Source organism: Choloepus didactylus, chromosome 4 (assembly GCF_015220235.1).
Source record: "Choloepus didactylus isolate mChoDid1 chromosome 4, mChoDid1.pri, whole genome shotgun sequence".
Lineage (NCBI taxonomy): Eukaryota > Metazoa > Chordata > Mammalia > Pilosa > Megalonychidae > Choloepus > Choloepus didactylus.
This window is the reverse complement of record NC_051310.1, coordinates 30,261,033-30,279,837: the sequence shown is the minus strand read 5'-3', so window position 1 is coordinate 30,279,837 and position 18,805 is coordinate 30,261,033. Positions and strand designations below refer to the sequence as shown.

The window sequence follows — 18,805 nt, the reverse complement described above, 5'->3', positions numbered from 1 at the left end:
TATTCTAGAGAAAGTTCTGTGATCACTATAGAAGAATGTGTGTCCTGGTGATTTGGGATGTAATGCTCTATATATGTCTGTTAAATTTATCTCTCTCTCTCTCCTTTCTTTGTTTCTCTGTTGGTAGGGCTCTCTTTAGTATCTGAAGCAGGGCAAGTCTTTTATTAGTAAAATCTCTCAGCATTTCTTTGTCTGTGAAAAATTTAAGCTCTCCCTCAAATTTGAAGGAGAGTTTTGCTGGATAAAAGTATTCTTGGTTGGAAATTTTTCTCTCTCAGAATTTTAAATATGTCATGCCACTGCCTTCTTGCCTCCATGGTGGCCGCTGAGTAGTCACTACTTAGCCTTATGTTGTTTCCTTTGTATGTGGTGAATTGCTTTTCTCTTGCTGCTTTCAGAACTTGCTCCTTCTCTTCAGTATTTGACAGTCTGATCAGAATATGTCTTGGAGTGGGTTTATTTGGATTTATTCTATTTGGAGTTCGCTGGGCATTTATGCTTTGTGTGTTTTTATTGTGTAGAAGGTTTGGGAAGTTTCCCCCAACAATTTCTTTGAATACTCTTTCTAGATCTCTACCCTTCTCTTCCCCTTCTGGGACACCAATGAGTCTTAAATTTGGACATTTTATTTTATCTATTGTATATCTGAGATCCATTTTGATTTTTTTGAGTTTTTTCCCCATTCTTTCTTTTGTTCTTTCTCTGTGGTCCTTGAGGATGCTGAATTGCTGTTCAACTTCCTCTAATCTTGCATTATGAGTATCCAGAGTCTTTTTAATTTGGCCAACAGTTTCTTTTATCTCCATCAGATCTTCTATTTTTTTATTTACTCTTGCAATTTCTTCTTTATGCTCTTCTAGGGTCTTCTTTATGTCCTTCATATCCTGTGCCATGCTCTTCTTTATGTCCTTTATATCCTGTGCCATGCTCTCATTGTTTGTCCTTAATTCTTTGATTAATTGCACCAAGTACTGTGTCTCTTCTGATCTTTTGATTTGGGTGTTTGGGTTTTGGTTCTCCATTTTGTCTGGTTTTATCATATACTTTAAGATTTTCTGTTGTTTTTGGCCTCTTGGCATTTGCTTTCCTTGATAGGGTTCTTTCCAGATATAAAAAATACCGATCTCTAATTTGCCAGATCTACAGCTTGGTGGCGTACACTCTAACTCACCAGCAGATGGCATCCGAGAGTCTCCTATTCACCTCAAGTCAGTTCTCCCCAACTTTGGCTTAGTGGTGTGTGGGGATCTGATTCTTGTGGGGTTCAACTGGTGCACTAAGTTTGGTGTGTTGTTGGTGCTGTCCGCCCTGAATGTGGGGCATGTGACTGGGTGGTTAGGGAGGCAGGGGAGCTTTAATAATCAAACCTCTCAGGTGTTCCTGGAGGTTTAAGGCTGTTGCAAGAGTCTAAGCCTTCATTTCAGTCTTGCCTCAGATTGTCTCTGCCGCTGACCCACAAGTCCTTGGTATTGGCCTAGGGTCCCTGGGATTTCTGAGCAGGTCCCCCCACTCAGCCATGCTCTTCCAGGACCTCTGCCCAGGGAAGGCTGTGCCACATCACAAGTGCACGCTGGCCTGCCAGGGAAGCCCTGGGCCACCGGGCTGTGCAGGGACGCTCCCAGCCCTCTGCAAAGATGGCTGAATGGGGCATGTTAATCTCCCTCTCCTCGCACAGCTCTGCCTTCCCAGCTCTGGGACAACCAGCTGCGGGTGCACCAAAGGCCACTGTCCACAGCCAATATTGTGGCATGTACGCGGTGCTGTGGGAAAAACTCCCCGTCACACTGGGTTTTTTGGCGTGGCTCTGGACTGTGCGTCAGGTCCGGGCAGGAACGTCCCCCGCCCACCGGGAAGATGACTGCAAGGGACTCAGTTTCTTTCTCCTTTTGGCTCCCCTCTGTCCCCCATCTCTGAGGCAGTTAGCAGTGGGCTATCCTCCATGCTAGATACCGAGAGGTTGGCACAGCCTGCTCCTGCCGTGCTTCACTGCGTGGTTCTCACCGTCTTAACCACAGCCGCTCCCGGGTTTTTTTTTCTTTCCTTAAAGGAACTAGTCTGTCTCCAAACACCAACCCACGGTTTCCCAACACTGCAGCATGACCACCAGACTTTGAGCCAATTCATTCACTCATTCGTTTCAGAACGCAGACTCCCGGTTTCACCAAGTGCACAGTCCCTGTGGATTTAGCAGACCTTGTCTGGCTGTGCATCACTGAAACTGGTGTTTGGGTCACTTTATGGCTTTTATCTAGTATTTTTCACGGAGGTGTTTTTTTGCCCTGTCTCACCTAGCCACCATCTTAGGTTCTCCCTCTATATATGCTTTTTAAACTAAATAATATCTTCAATATGATTTAGGAACTGAGGAGTAACATTGAACAATTTGACTAAACATGGGCAGGATTTTTTTGTCTGAGCCTGCCACAAATTCACTGAAGAGAAATCATTCAAATGTCTGTCTGGTTAGGTTTCTTTTATAAATTGGAAGCTGTGTTCTACTCCATCATAAAAAATGTTGTGAACCCTAATTGATGAGTATTTATAAAATATTTCCACTGTGAGATGAGATGACAAAATTCTGAGACGGATTAATGGCCACTCTAGTTTCTCCTCCATGCCTGAGTGACAGTGTGAATGTGTGTAAGTACGGGTGAGCCAGGTTTCAATGATTAATTCAACAACATTTATTTCCTGGGCCTTCACAGTTTTGATAGAGAGATAAATTAAACAGTCCCTGTTCTCCAGGAGCTCATAGTATAGAAGGGTTTTGGATTTTCATTGTGTTTGATGACTAAACAATATTTACTTTTTAAACCTGAATTCTGTACAATTTCCTAGGGCTCGTTTTGATTTTTGTTATATAAGAAACTAGCTTGGTTATAAAAAGTTAAATTTACTTGCCTGTGAGGTCAACTTTGAAATAAACCTCTTTGTAGAGTCCACCCCTAAAAACTTAGAGCTTTTTTTTTTCTTGCATGTGGTCCAATTAAGCAGAAGCAGATGATTTTCTGGCCTTGCCTTACACACCTCAGGAGAGAGCAATCTCCTATGAAATCATTGTCATTTAAATAAGATAAGGTGAGCACTGCCATTCAGTGAGTGGGTTAGGTGGGTTAGGTTTCCATCTTGTTGGCCTTTTTTTTTTTGTCATTGTTAGAGAGTCATTTTTTATTTCTTTCCATCATTCCCATCCCCTCCCTCTGATACACAAGTAAAATTCATCATGGTAAAGGAAAAGATAAGAATATAAGGGATAATGAAAAGAATTTGTTTGCAGAGTCAGACAGATAAGTATTAAATGCCAGGTTCAAGCCCATATTAGGTAAATAATCTTGGGCAAGTTATTTTACCTATAGGTCCCCTCATCTTTAAACCTGAGACAGTAACAATATCTAAGGTGGAAAGTGGAGAGATTTGAAATATCATGCTGCATACTATAAAATATATATCACATGACGCATATATAATAGCTAGTGGTCATATAAATATTAGCATTAATATTAGCATTAGAAATAGAATCAGAGTTTGTGAAAGGAACAAATGCTCCAAAGGAAGAACAAAGAGATTATGAAAATTATTTTAAGCAAGAGGGAATTTGAGTGAGGTCCTGGAAGCTTTATTTTTAGAACAACTTCAATGGTGAAAGCATTGCACAATTCTACTAATCATCTTCTTTTTCCTTAGTGGAAGAATGCTGGAATCTGATGAGTAAAAATAACTTTTTGTGTTTTTGACTCCTTCATTGTCCCTAAGTCCAGCTGTGGTTGCCTCTTCTTGTGAATAAGTCCAGTCACTATGTGTGATTTTATTTGATTTGAACTTTGAGGGAGTAAAAATTATATATAAGGTATCATAGCAGTAAGGCATCTCAGTGTCTTGATATAGATCCAGATTTTGAAACAGTGTAATTATTTGGTTCCTCTTCAGACTCTCTAGAGCATCCAATATAACATTTCCATCAAGTTGTCCAAACAAGCATATCCCTGCAGAATTGTTCTCAAACTGTTTTTTGAAGGTATTTACCACCAGAATTAAATACTGGTGAATATTTTTTATTCATGGAAAAAATTGAGTTGGTGGGTACAATTATATTGGTTTTATATTTTTCTCCTATCAGCTTCTCAGGAGTTTTTGATATTAGGTACATCAGATAAGGGCTTCACTCTGTACAAATTTGAACCCCAATGTTACCAGCACTTTTTATTCTAAACAGAACCAATATTGGGTCTGCTAGAGAGTCTTTGAGTCTAAACCTTTCTTCCAGAATACTGAGGCTATGCTTTGAAATGTTGCCTCTGAAGATCCCAGAAGGATTTCCTGGCTTAGTGCCCATTTGGTTTTAATCATTCTTCCTTCAGAGAGAGGAAGAGATTGTCCCATGTGGAGGGAGCCCTCACCTTGCCTGAGTTTTAAGAGAAGGGCCTTGGCTCTCCCTGATGATGTACTTGACCCTTAGGCAATGAGATGTTTCAGTCTCTTAGTTTGTTGAGCAGTAAATCTGCTTTTTTCTTTGCCACAGAAAAAAGTATGGTCTTAAGAAGAGACACAATTTCTCAATGTTCAGTCCCTTCATTTTTTCTTTATTTAAGGCTAATTTAGCATCAGTTTTGTGTTTATTTAAAAAATTCAGAGAAGAAAAAATAGATGATAATAAACCATACATTCAATTATATATCGCAGGGCTGTTTGTAAAATTTGTATTGCTTATCTTGACTCCCTAGTGGTTCCCTCTGTAATGCAGAAATCTTCACATTTTCTCATCTGTTATTCACCCTACTCTCCTCCTTGTTGAGCTCTTGGTCTCCAGGAATTCCTTTAGGGAGGCTTTGAGGCAGTGAGTCAAAGGACAGCCTGATGAGAGGAGATGAGCAGGATCAAGTAGGGACAGTCCGGTTCTTTTCCCAGCTCTCTCTTATAGGGAGATGTGAAAAGAACTATGCACAGTTAACTTTGCATCATTGCTATAGTTTATCGTGTAATTATGTTCAACTATGATTGGTACCTGGTAAAAATAGCATTTTGGAGCAGGAGGCTCAGGCTGGAGAAGTTAAAAGTGGTGCCACTTATTAAAGTCATTCAATGCTCTGTTTCGCAATCTACAAGTTGGTGCTAACAAGTGAAATATCCCATAGGATTGTTGTGAAGATCGAACTAATGAATTTGAAAAGGCTTTGGAAAATTTAAAGTACCATGAGTATGTTATTGCTGTTATTAATTTTGACTTGTTCTTTTTGTAGTGGAAACATTATTTTATGATAGAGTATGAAGTAATCTGTGTAGCAGAATCCATGATATATTTAGGATGGAATAGGGTAAGATTTTATAAATTGCCACAAAATGTCACAGCCTGATTTGCATTTTTGGTGATTCTATACATTAATCGCTGAGTAACCTTCATTTCCCAAATAAACAGAATGGCAATGACATTTGTAATCATCTATGGGAAGGGAATTATTTAACTTCTTCACAGATGGAGAGATGTTAAGGGGAAATCATGATATCCACATTTCTAATTTTAAGAAACTTTCAGGGAGTTTGTGGATGGTGAGGAGCAAACATTGTTTTGCATTTAGAATTAATCATAAACTTTCTGTACCACAATCCCAAATTGAGTGTGAAGGCAACATTGCCTTTCCAGAGACCATCCTCTAAGAATTGAGAAATTCATAAAAGAAAATAATGTTACGGTACATGCACTATACAAACTGAGCATATTGTAGCAACTAGGATAGTGACCTTTCAAAGAAAACAAATTATATTCTATATGTCTCAGAAGTTAATGTGACTTGGTGCTTGAAGCAGATGACATATGACATATATTCCTAATTCTAGCCTCACAGCAGTTTACTTTATTATTTCTAAACAAGTTGCATAACTCATTTCTTCTTCAGTCAGCTTAATTCCACCCCATATACTCTGTAAACCAGCTCTGAGAATAAATATGGACCCAGACTTAAGATTTTTTGGTAGATATTAAAATATCTGAATGTTTGCTGTAGTCTATCTTTGCTTTCAAATATTTTTCAAGGGTTGAAACAATTAAGTAGGAAAACACAACAAAATCTGGTACCAAATATTCTTTGAATTTTGAGATGAGTAACACATAGAATTAGTCTCTATTTCATACATAAAACATATAAAACTATAGAGGCTACTGTGGTGTAGTCTATTTTGGCTCCCAAATCTGAATACTTTTTCCCCAAATTCAGATTTACAAACTTGTTTCTTAAAATAGATTTTCTGTAATTTGTGTGATGCAAATATTTTCTTTAATTTTCTTCCCATTTGTTTTGTAAGTGCTTTAAAATTATATTCATAATAACCCTTGGGTTTGTACTGGTAATAGGAATAGCACAAGTGATTGATAGACCTAATAGCCATAATTGAAAATCCACTAGTCACATTCAAAACTCATTTTACTTTTTTTTGTCCAAGTCTTTTATATCTTCTTTTCAGAATTTTATTTGGTAAAGGAGATGGAAACTGTCATTTAATACTACATAAATACCATCACCAGGGAAAAAAAATAAAGTGCACTTTTATTATAGGATTAATTTTTGTCACTTTTGTGAAATAGGCAAATGCTTTTAGCCATATAACTTGCTTTTCTGTGGCCACACCTTTCTTTTCTCTAGGGGTGGCGGAAGGCATAGGCATGAAAGAAATGGACCCCCACCTTACATTCAGTTATGAGAGGCACCCCAGAACTGGTAACCTGCTCCCCCGACCAGAATATGCTGATAGCTAAGAGATCGGGGGACTTGTTCCCTATTTCATGCCTATATGAGCTGAGAGAGAATAAATTCAGCTGTTGAAGAAGGCTGAGCATTTGTCACAATGTGCACAAGATCTCAGACATGGCATGCCATTTGCCTTCTACCATTATGCAGCAGGAACTGAAGATGTTAAGACTCTCCCACTAACATCTGCTTTGTTATTAATACACTTTGCCTGCATCTCTAATTTAGGGTGACAGCCACCTTCTGAGGCTATGGGCACCATCATTCTCGGCAACCAAACACTTTTCACGTGGGGAGCGTTTCCTCTCCGCAGCTGTTCTGTGCAGAGTCTCGGCAGTTTAGCTACAGCTGGCAATTCACAATACAGTGCCCTGATGTCTCCTTCTCTCTTGCCTCTTGCAGCTGGCGCTACGTACATCTTTGGGAAAAGCGGAGGCCTCATCCTCTACACCTGGCCGGCCAACGACAGGCCCAGCACGCGCTCTGACCGCCTGGCTGTGGGCTTTAGCACCACGGTCAAGGATGGCATTTTGGTGCGCATCGACAGTGCCCCAGGCCTCGGTGACTTCCTGCAGCTTCACATAGTGAGTACCAGGCCTTGGCCTGCATTCCCTTATCTTCCCAGCAGCCTGAGTTGTTGAGCCAGATAATTGTAGTAAACCATTCCGGATAACATGCAAAGGTTCACAGGCTTATGAAAACTGCCCGAGTGTGTTGGTGCCATAGCCTGGGGATGGTCTGCTGTGTTAAGCCTCATTCTTCCCTTTGGATGTGAACCACATTGCCCAAAGGATGCCTAAGGAATTAAAAATAAAAACTCCCCTCCATCCTGTGTATACAGAGAGGAAAAGGAATTCTTCCCTTCCAGACTCCTTCTCCAGCTGTGTAGCTGCGCCTCTGGTGAATCATTTCGCAGACTGCTTAGGTGTAAATAAGAGAGCTACCTGGTGTGGTTCCTCTTAATCTGGTGTAAGTAGCAAACTCAACTTGAATGTTGAAAATTTCCTAGGTTGGGGGTCAGCAAACTTTTACTGTAATGGGTCAAATTGTAAATATTTGGAGCTTTGAGGGCCATATGGACTTTGGGCTGCCACTACCCAGCTCTGCCCTTATAACATGAAAGCATCTGTAGACAAGATATTTAAAACAATAGATATGACCACATGTCAATAAAACAGGCTGCAATTCATACTTGGTATTCTCTGCCTAGTGCTGCAAACTTCACTGTACAAGTATAAAGATTATGTGATGAAATTTGAGGCCAGGTAGGCCAGGACAAAAGAAACAAACAAAAACGTTTCACACTGACCAAGAGTTGTTATATTCCTTTGTATTGTGTATCCGACATTTTACTTTAGGATTTGTACACATAAGCCCGACAGGACTTTCCCCATAGTCACTGAGCCACTGCAGATCATAAGAACACAGTGCAATTCTAGGAAATTAAAATGATTTGGAAGAAAAAATTACTTTGTTATGAGGCTAGAAAATATTTTTATAGCAACAATTAACCCATTTTATCACCTGTGCATTCTGCAGGAAAGAAAGTAAGCTAAAGAAAGAAATGATTCTCATCCATAAGTACCCAAAGTGCAGCTACCAAGAGCAAAGAGAGGAATTGTTCTCATTAGTTAGCCATGACAAGGATAGAAAGAATGGATTTAATTTGGAGCAATAAGAATTCAGTTTAAATAGCAGGGGGAGAAAGCACTTAAGAGAAAAGACCAACTTGGGATTACCACCAACTTGCAAAAAGGAGGAAAAGGAACATTTACCGGGAATCTCTGAATCAGGGTTTGCTAATGTGCAGGTCTTCTGAGGGAAGCAGAGGGAAAGATTGCATTGCTGGTCTCCAGAGTTGGAGACGGCTGGCTGGAACCACAAGCAGCAAACTTGGCCCCCCTGGCAGTGCCCATCTCTAGTAGCTGCTCTTCAGCCTTCCTGGCTTGAGCTGAAAACTATCTGGTCTCAGGGGTGAGCTGGAAGAGGGCAAACTGCTTAGAAGCCCAGGGAGTGACTGGTTAGAAATGATCACCTTCAAAATGGGGAAGCGTGGTCTTAAATAGAATTTCTTTCTCAGATGCTGCAGGAACCAAATGGTACTACCAACCTGAACTTAAGTATTTTAAAACCCATGCAAAGAAGCAAAGACAAAGGCAGCCATAGTTCAGTTTATCTTTATTTGGCCTCTAAGAACCTCCATAATTTACAAAACTGAGATTTATACTGCATATAATTTAATGGCTATTTCATGGCAGCTATAACTAGGCTATTATTACCAGCTCACTTGCATTTTCATGGTGATTTATCTTTGTTGTTATTGTTGTTCAGTGTGACTTACTAAGAAAAAAATATAATTTGGGGCAGCTGTGAGCATCTTTTTGAGTTGGATAATGTGCTACCAGTTTATCCACTTCTACCCATCTGTACTGTGTAGAACATCACCACTTTTAAGACAGAGGTCTTCTTATTTTCTGACAGATTGCTTAAAATTGACAGCATGTTTTTACAGAATTTATATGAGGATTCTAGAAACTTCTGGGAGGAACTGGAACATTCTAGTATATTGCATTATGTGTTTATGAAGTTTCATCATTTCTTTTGTATCTTTGTAAAGTGCAAGTAAACATATTTTGAGGTTCAAGCAATATACATTTGTTTATATCCATTGGTGTGTATGCTGTATATAAGCATACATATTGGGTTTGGACATAATATGATGTTGCTTTCTTTCTTCAAAGCAAAAATACCATAAATTTTATATCAAAATGTGTATAGAGTTCCTTTGAAATATTGTGCACTTATTACAGTGATGCTTCCATTGCTTAAACCTTCTGAGAACTCCCAATAGATTATCTTTCAGAGCTAGAGTAAGGAAATGATAGCATCTGAACTGTTTAGAGGAAAGATAAACAGCCCCTAAAATGTGGAGAAACTATACCTGTCTAGAGTGTACTTGACATGTCTATGGCCTCTTGAGCATGGAACTACTTCATTGGTTAGTAATTTGGAACCATTTTTGTCTCTGGTTTATCTCTGATGGATTATCTCTGATGTCTACACTGAGACGAGGGCTGGAGGAGGGCAGGTTCCCTACTACACCCAGATATAAAGGGATTCAAGCAAGAAGACCAAAAGGCTTCATTATGAAACCAATCTCTATTTTCAGACATTTAAGTAGATGGATCAGGAAAAAAAAGCCATGAATGCTTCTTACTTTTATAAAACTTTTACAATCTGTAAAACTGTTTGTTCAATGCATTGTTTCCCTTTAATAACAAAAATTACTCAAAAAGAACTTGCAGGCCATTAAGTGGAGGGGGTTGGGTGGAAGGCAAAAGATTTCATTCCACCTTGCAGTTCGCCTAGAAGAGAAACCTACTGGGGAAAAAAAAAAAAGAAAGAAAAAGTGATGACAGTCATGAGGAGGAGATGAAAGCAGGCTAAATCCCAGAGATGGGAAAGAAAGGAAGAGGGCAGAGATTTGCCTGCAGGTGTGCTTCACTGAGGGCCACAGGTTGGCAGAGTTCATTCTTTGAGTGTCAGTGTTAATTTTAGAGACAGCAGAAGTACTTGGGCATTACTTCTGATTGGTGGCCAAACTTCTGATTGGTGGTCACACTAGTGAACTTGGTGAAAAACAAAGTCTAAACTCTGAAGTCATCCCCATATATGAGAGAATTTGTGTTTCATATGTTGGTGCTGAAGGCAATTCCTAATAATTTCTGAAGCATTTTGAGCAGCCATTTTTCCCCCAAGATAACTTCTTTGAAGGAGGAGAAAATGCTCTTCCAAGAACACCAGGGAATCTCATCCTGCGGTGAGCACCCACAAGCTCTAGAATAGATCTGCCTGCCATGGAGTCTGCAGAGCAGGAATGGCACACTGGCTTCATCATCCTGTCAGCTCTCACTGCCTGGAGGCTATGCTCCAAGCTTCACCTTGGGAAGGTTAGTGAGGGCAGCAAACAAACCCAGCAGGTAGGAGCTCTGGCTTCTGCTACTCAGGTCTGCCACATGTGTAGACGTGGGGCTTTGTGGATGTGTGTGGCACATGTATCACTCCTGCTCTAGGCTATACATGAGCCTCCCTCAAATGCTGGAACTTACCGTAAAAGTAAGCACACAAAACACATAAAAAACTTTTTAAGGAATATAGGTGTCTTCTTAAACTCCTCTTCCACTGGAGGCCTTTGGATCAAAAACTGGTTAGTTTCTCAGTCTTGTTGTGATCCTTCTCATACCAGGCTAAAGTCAGGTGCTCTGACAGAATTTGGGTTTTGATTGGAGGGTTAGGGAGAAAGGAGAAGAAATGGGCATGGTTAATTTGGGGACATACAACATTTTGGGGTGTTGCAGATGTGGATGGAGAGGCTCAGCCAGAATGCAGGCATTGGTGTCCAGGGTAAAGAACTGGCACATAAAAGGGACACAAAAATGGAGGTGGGTAGGTGCTACAGACAAATATTTTCCTATTTCACAATTTGCTTAGATGACCTGTTATCCTGGCCAAGGGGACAGAGGATTTTCTTTCTTTTCGTGGTCCTTTCTAAATCTAATACCTTCCCCCTCATCCCGGGCCTCAGGAAGTTAAGTAGGTTTTGACAGTAAAAGTTGAACAAGGTAAGAATTTGATCTTTAAACAAAACAAAACAAAACAAAAAAGGCTAAGGGATAAAACTAATTTAGGGATAGTTTGCTTTAAATTAGCTAACTTTTTTATTCATAGTTCCATGATACAGTGCCTTCTGTGTCAATTATTCATCATGATATTAATGAAATCACAAATGAAATGTGTTTGATAAAGATAGAAAAATACTCAACAACGTATGTGTGCATGAAATGAAGTTACTATGGAGGGAGGGTGTCTTAGAGCAGAAGATTTTTAAAATTACTATTTTAAATACATGTTTCCCTCTGTTGAAATCTATTGTTGAGAAATTAATCTGCTTAATATTTGGAGAGAAGCCGTTATTACTTGTGAGTGACATCTGCCTATTGACCCCACATCTAAACTCTACGAAGCTGTGTCATGTTACACTCACCTTCATTTATACAATAGGGAAAAGATTGAATAGGACCAGTGAAAGGATTACCGTGAAGTGCTTGCTATTGCTATCTGAAACTCTTGACAACCTGCTTTCACCCCTTACAAAATAGAAGGTCAGGGGAACTGGGCAACAATTAGCTTCTCTTTATGAGTTAATACTGGGTGTAAAAAAGACATCCTATTAATTTCTTTCTCCCTGTGTGTAATTTACAGCAAATCCTCTTGGATTCATTTTTTAATTATGAGCCTTTCAGGAACAGTGGGAATTTATGTATCGGGGCATCTGTTTTGTTTGACAAAAATCTATACCCTCCCCCTGACTTATAATGCAGATTTCTACATGAAAAAAAGATAGGAGAAGATAAAGGGCTGTTAGGTAAACTGACCCACTTATTGCAATGGCAATGTGTTCTCCTTCCAAAATCTCCAGAATGACAATGGATTCTACTCAAAAAAAAAAAAAAAAAAAAAGACTGGAAATATTCTCTCAGTGTCATGTTTGGAGAAATCAGTTATTTATTGTCTGGTTTGTTCAGAATTGTTTTTCTGTAGTTTGCAACATTCAAAGAAATTCCTGGAGCATAAACAGGAGTACAGCTGAATTATGATACATGGTCTATTCCTCACATCTATTGCATCTATAAATTACTGAACTTGATGCTTCATTTGGGCTGTCTCTGTAAGGAGTATTTAAAGTAAACCACCAATATCTGCTGGGTTAGTCCTCAGTGGCATTAGTTTGCTGTTAGTTTAGATTTGTCTCTGGATTTGGCCAGTGGCAGAACTGGATTTGTATTTAGGGAATCTCCAGAGGAGTATGGAGGGAAGTTGGCATTTCTGAGTCTGATGATGGAAGTAAAGAGGGCAAGAACAAGAAAACAACAAAGTTGTCCAACAGCTGCAATTTCATTTCCCACAGAAAGCTGTGCATTACAGATTGGCACTGCGATTAGATGGAAAAGAAGTGAAGTGAGAAATGCCTAGACTGGAGAAGTTATTATTTCACTAACAACAACACAAAACAAAAACAGCAAAATAGGAGAAGTAAGAAGATCAGGTTTTAAAATAAAGTAAGAGCTTTCTTTGGTAATGCAAAACATGAGGCATCCAAGAGATAGCCTGTGGAGATTTCCAGTTGGAACTTTATGAGGAACTCAGAGCAGAGATATGGGCTATAACTAGGACTTGAGAATTCTTGGCCTGGTGATGACCAAGTAGAAAAATTAAGGATTTGTATTAAGGATTGTGAAGATCCCCTGGGAAAATATTTGGACATAAGGAAGATAAAGGGGTAGGAACTTGGGAAATGTATGCACACATTTACAAGACGAAGGAGAAAAGAGAAGGAAGCTAAAAAGAAAGGCTAGTGGGGTCAGGAGAAACCTAGATAATGAAGTTTCACAGAAATCAAAACGATTGAGAGAGGTTTTCAAGCACAAGCAGTACTAGAGCTATTTTTCCACATCTTTTAGTCACAGCTTCATTCATTTGAAATCAGTTTGTGGGACTGTCATCTTCATCTTTATTGGTACGTATTACTGCATATAACTGCTGTCATTCCAGTCCTCTTGCCAGCCATTCTGGGTTTCTTCCTTTGGTGGTTGTCATGGGTATTAGTAACACAGAGCCAGAAGTCTCAGGCTCTGGTCCTAGCTCTGCCACCAACTAGCAGTTATCCCATGTCATCTGAAGAGATACAGATCTCTCTGCCAACCTCATAGAAGTGTGGGGAGATCAAAAGAAAGAACGCACGTGAGTGTGTCCTGTCACCACTGGAGAATCTACAAAAAAAAAAAAGATTGTTTTCCATAATAATATTGTTATGCTTACCACTCTGCAAAACCCTGGGTGCCTAGGATATTATGACTGGAGACCTGGTAATGAGGAGTAAGAGATGCTAAAGTGGCCACAGTTTTCAAGGATTAGCAGCCAGGTAACTAGCAGATCAGAGCCAAGATGGGATGGCCCAGCTACCAAATGCCATGAATTGCCTTTGGTCCTCAAATGATGTTCTTATCTGATGTGCATCCCCAGACTTTGCATCTGACCCCTTGGAGCTTAACTTTGAGGAGGACAGCTGTAGATTTAAGGTCATGCTGCATTTCCCTGGAAAACAAATCTCCTACCTGTGGAGATGCCCAAAGAGAAGCAGCCTTCCCCTCTGCTTTTTCCCAGTGATTGTGTGCATTGAGGCATGGAACCTGATTACCCTTATCATTACCTTAATATTACTTATGGTCATAACATTATCTCAGTCCTTTCTTAAGTGCAAACTGCAGTACTTACATCACTGAACCCTTTTGGAAATAAACTATGCAAGGTGACTTTTCATGACTACAAACCTATATTCTGATGACATGAATATTTTTGTAATCGTTTCTGCATTTGCTGTTTAACTTATTATCCAGACAGTGTCCTAGACTGTTCGTGTATATTGTGAATTTGGTTGTTTTACCTCTATTGTAGAGATTAAGACATTAAGACTCAGGGCTATAGTTAATAGTACAATTATAATGTTCTTTCATGCATTGCAGCTAATGTATCCCACTAATGCAAGGTGTTAATAATAGGGCAGTATGTGGGAATTCTGAATTTTATGGATATTTTTCTGTAAACCTACAATTTATCTAATTAAAAAAAAAGAAGCCTAAAAAGAAAAGAAAAGAAAAGACATTAAGGCCCAGAAGATTAAGTAAACATTTGTTGAAGGTGTTAAAGGAATGAAAGAGGACTGAAATATTAGTGTGTTTAATTCTGATGTCATATATATGTATACGTGTGTGTGTGATATATATATATATAATATATAATGATATATTAATATCACAATATTAATAATGATATATATATATCACTGCTTTTGGTAATAACTTATTCAATATTGAAGTCTGATATGGCAAACTTAGCAGGTCCTGTGATTTTTTAAAAAAATTTACACTGTTAATGGTAAACAGAAATAGAGTGATGGGCTCCAGTATTTTGGCATATTGAAAAGCTGGGCTTGGGAACTAATCTGAGGTATTGAGTGTCATACGTAGACTGAGAGGTTCAGAGTAGCCTTGTTTTCCAAAGTGAACAAAAATCCTTTCAAATTCAGTGTACCTGAGCAGTGATTATTGGATAAATGCATTCTCATATTTCAGAATATGATAAATGTCATATTAAAAGTCTTCAAGTACACTTGCCTGAAAACCATAAATGATCTCAAATAACACAGAAGGACATTTCATCTCTCTGCAGTCAGTATTTAATTTTCTCTGTTTCTAGTTTAAAATCAGATAAGAGCATCTTCATGGCAGCCCCAAACTGTCAGCCCTGCTCTGCTAGCTTCTAATGTCTACTGGCAGAGTATAGTAAAAACTCAAAAGTAGACCTTCACACTAGAAATCACACTTACTGAAGTGGGAGCAGAGCCTGTTTAATTTGCTCCTGACTTGATGCCTAATTCTTAAGGTTAGCAGGCTTTTATGTTTGCTGCTCAGATCAGCAATCCTGGAGCTGTTTTCTTGCATGGCTTAACATCAAAGCCTAAATTCCATATGAAAGCTTGAAAGGGGAAAATGGTACAATATGTGAATGACGTAGTTTTCCAGAGCACTGTGAATGTACAATTGATGAGGGTCACTATGATTATCCACAAAGAACAGCTACTTTTTAAAGAAAGACAAGCATTTCCCTGAGGTATAATTAGGAATAGGTACAGGAACATATAGCAGGAAGCATAACATGACAAATTCAGCTTTAGGGAAACAACAGGTGAGAGCAATATAATCCCCAATTTCTTATTAGCAAGGCTAGCAGAGATTAGAAACCTGCATTAGTGAAAAGCAATTTATTCATTTATTTCTTCAACCAGCTCCTACTATGTGTTGGGCAGAGATCTAAACACTGGGATTATGAGTGTGAAGATGAATGAATTCCCTTACTCCAAGTTGCTTACTTTCTAGGTGGGGAGGGGACGGTCCTTCATGGGTACAAGCAGTCAGGACCTGAGATCTGCGGAACTTTGTGTAAAGGTGATGTCATAGATATTAAATTAATTAAATAATTAACAGAGTTTTATTTCCACTTTGTATTTTTCTCTGTTTCCCAGATTTCAATATGAATCTCTCTTACTCTAATAATCTTAAAAAAGGAAAGGGAACAGATGGCCCTTTCACTAGCTGGGGTTCTGCTACTCACACGTTAATGATCACTCGAGTTTTTTGACCCCTTTGCCCCACCTGCCCCCTGCCCCAACACCGACATAAAACAGGAAAGAGTGACATCTTCACCTTCAATATTTTGTTCCTTTTTCTTTGAAATGACTATGGCCATTTCTTTTGTTTCATTTTGTAATTGTGCAGAGTGGCTTCTGAACATCTATCTCTATTTCACAGACAGCAAATTGCTGTAGGCTTCCAAAAAGCACTAACTGAGGGAAAAAAGACAAAAGCCAAAATCAACCAAATGAAAACCCAACTCTCCCTGGCAGGTGGACTGCACCACATCCAGTGTACTTTCCAAGCCTGCCTCGACTGTCTTGTCTATATACTGACCTACCACTTTCTTCCCCCAGTCATTTATTTACAAGATCACACCCTGTGGTGATGGTACCAGTACAAATTAGGCTTTCCCTTTACTTAACTGAATGCTGCAAGAAACAGACTGAAACCACATGCTTCCCTTTGATTCACACCCAAAACACTGCAAAACACAGAATGCGTGTTTCCTCCTTTAAGCTGGGTGTGTGCATTAAACACATGCAAACATTGGACTGAAACACAGACCTAGTAAGTAAGCTCTAGGTGGAAACCACCAAAGTCTCTTTCTTTCATTTCTGTATATCTCAGTCTTTTATTTGAGCCAGGTCTTTGCAGATATTCAAAGAATGATATTTTACAATGTTCTCCAAAAAGCAGTTAGATAAGTCTCACAAAATTAAATGTCAACTATATCATAACAGATCTGTTTGTGGAACTACTGGGAACTTCACATTAGCTCTCTCTTTATAAAATACTATCAATTTTTGAGAAAGAGGGAAAAAACACCCACTTTGCATAATGGGTATGAGAGAATAGAGGAGGCATGATGGAAATGTTTTCTCTTTTTCCACAGATTGCTTCTTCGTTAAAAGTGAATAAGTCTCTGGTATATTTGGTATTAACAAATATCAATATTAATAAAGAATCCTCCTATGGTATAAACCTGCAAACTTCTCTTTGAGGCATGTAAACTGAACTGTTACATCTCTCTCCAAGATCACAACTGATATGGAAAATCGGTGAGGCTTGACTCCAAGTGTCATGCCTGTGGTTGTTCGTGACATAAGCTGGTCATAGGCTTTGTGTGCATTGTGACATCTCTGTGCTGCAGAGGCCAAGATCACAGGATTGGCACAGAACAGTTCATTTCACACGGTGGGAAAAAAATTATATATATATATGTATGTTTTTTTAAAAGCCTAAACAGAACAACAGTTTGTTCTGTGAACTCAAACTCTTGCCAACCACCAAAAGCCACCTTGTAAACTGGGAAAGAGAATTGCTAGAATTTGAAAGCCTACCTGCTGCTTTTCACCTACCTCCTTTTGGAAACAAACTCCGCTAAGTCACTATGGGTGTCCATTGGAAGTCACAGTTGCTAATACAGTTCTGTTTGCTTCTGTCTTTAGAGCAGTTCAGGACTTGATTCCCTCTTAGGGCACTTTCTGCTGCTCCTGATGACCACCTGCAAGGCCAAGAGCAGCTGTGCCCTCCCCCCTGGCCATGTACCAGTTCAGCAAACTTAGATTCCTGAGCTCATGCAGGGCAGGTGAGTGAGGGAATCTAAAATTGAGCTATTCCATTTGCTCCAGTACATCCTTCCTTCCTAGATTAACTGGACCAAAAGGAGCAAAACTGAAGTCTTTTCTTCCTTTTCTCTCCTTGGTGTTTGTTGATACTGCCAGTTATCCCAATTCTTTCACTTAGTTCTGATCATGCTTAGAGGGCGTATTGAGCTAATATCCCTTGGGCCTCATCCAACACATAAATGTTTTAAAATTCAGATATCTCATTTACAAATTTAGATTTCCCACTTCTATTTTAAAAATTGGAAGATTGGACAATGCTGGATCAGTAAGAATACTGATCAGTCAGCTAGAGACAAGGAGTAGATGCCATTTTTATGTGCGTGACCCCAATCTCCACCACTTCCATCATAGAACTTCTTCATTTGTCTCCTCCTTACCCGACCCCTGCAGGCATTTGATTTTGTGACTTCTCTCACAGAAAAGTCATGTTTTAAATCATACCTTTGCATATTATATGCAAACAGTGTTTTCAAATGTTTTCATAGACATAGTTCTTAATTTAGAAGAGCTTAGAAGTTGTCTTTTACATTATTCTACTAAGGGTAAACATTTGCCTCCTCAGAAATATTTTAGGCTCCCATATGCATATACATATATATAATTTGTTATGTAGCATAACATTTAATGATTTTAACTCAGTGGTTCAACTTTTTTGTGCTCTAGTAAGGAAGTTCATATTGAATACAGACTTTATTCAATGCATTTATAGATTAGCATTTTATTATTTTTTTCTGGAAATCATTGAGTATCTTTCCTAAAATATGACATTAATATAATATGTATAAAACAATATTTTTTCTGTATTTTAAATTCATAATTATATGATTTTGGTGTGTCAAGTTTTCTTTTGACCACTCCCCTCTAATTAGAAAGATTAACATAAACCTCTTATTACTTAGAGCTTCTCTGAGGAGCGCCATCTTTCAGAAGTGCATCCAAGAGCTCTGGATTCTGACAAGAGTCAAAGGCGATACATCACTGAGGAATACAATTATTAATCCCTGTTTCTTACTCAAGGGCTTTGGGCTGTCTCTATCAAGAGTGCTTCAAATGCTTCCTCTGGGAGTTGCTTTGCCTGTTCCGTTCCTCAGATAGTAAAGAATTTCTTTCCACTTTCCTGCCCTCTCCTGACAATTTTACCTAAACTTTTTCTTCCATTGCTTCAGGCCATTGCTTTAAGTCA

General features: G+C 39.0%; 1 protein-coding gene across 15 annotated transcripts in view; it reads left to right on the top strand.

Annotated features, from left to right (window-relative positions):
- The window catches only part of NRXN3 (neurexin 3), a 1,698,447-nt gene that overhangs the window by 1,320,023 nt on the left and 359,619 nt on the right, over nt 1–18,805 (top strand). For all 15 annotated transcript variants that reach the window (XR_005216274.1, XR_005216275.1, XM_037832161.1 and 12 more), the window contains one exon: nt 7,143–7,324. Coding sequence is in view for 13 of the 15 variants with exons in the window: in XM_037832161.1 (XP_037688089.1) it covers nt 7,143–7,324 (182 nt within the window). In the remaining 2 variants the exon portion in view is untranslated. The remainder of the gene's footprint in view (nt 1–7,142; nt 7,325–18,805) is intronic.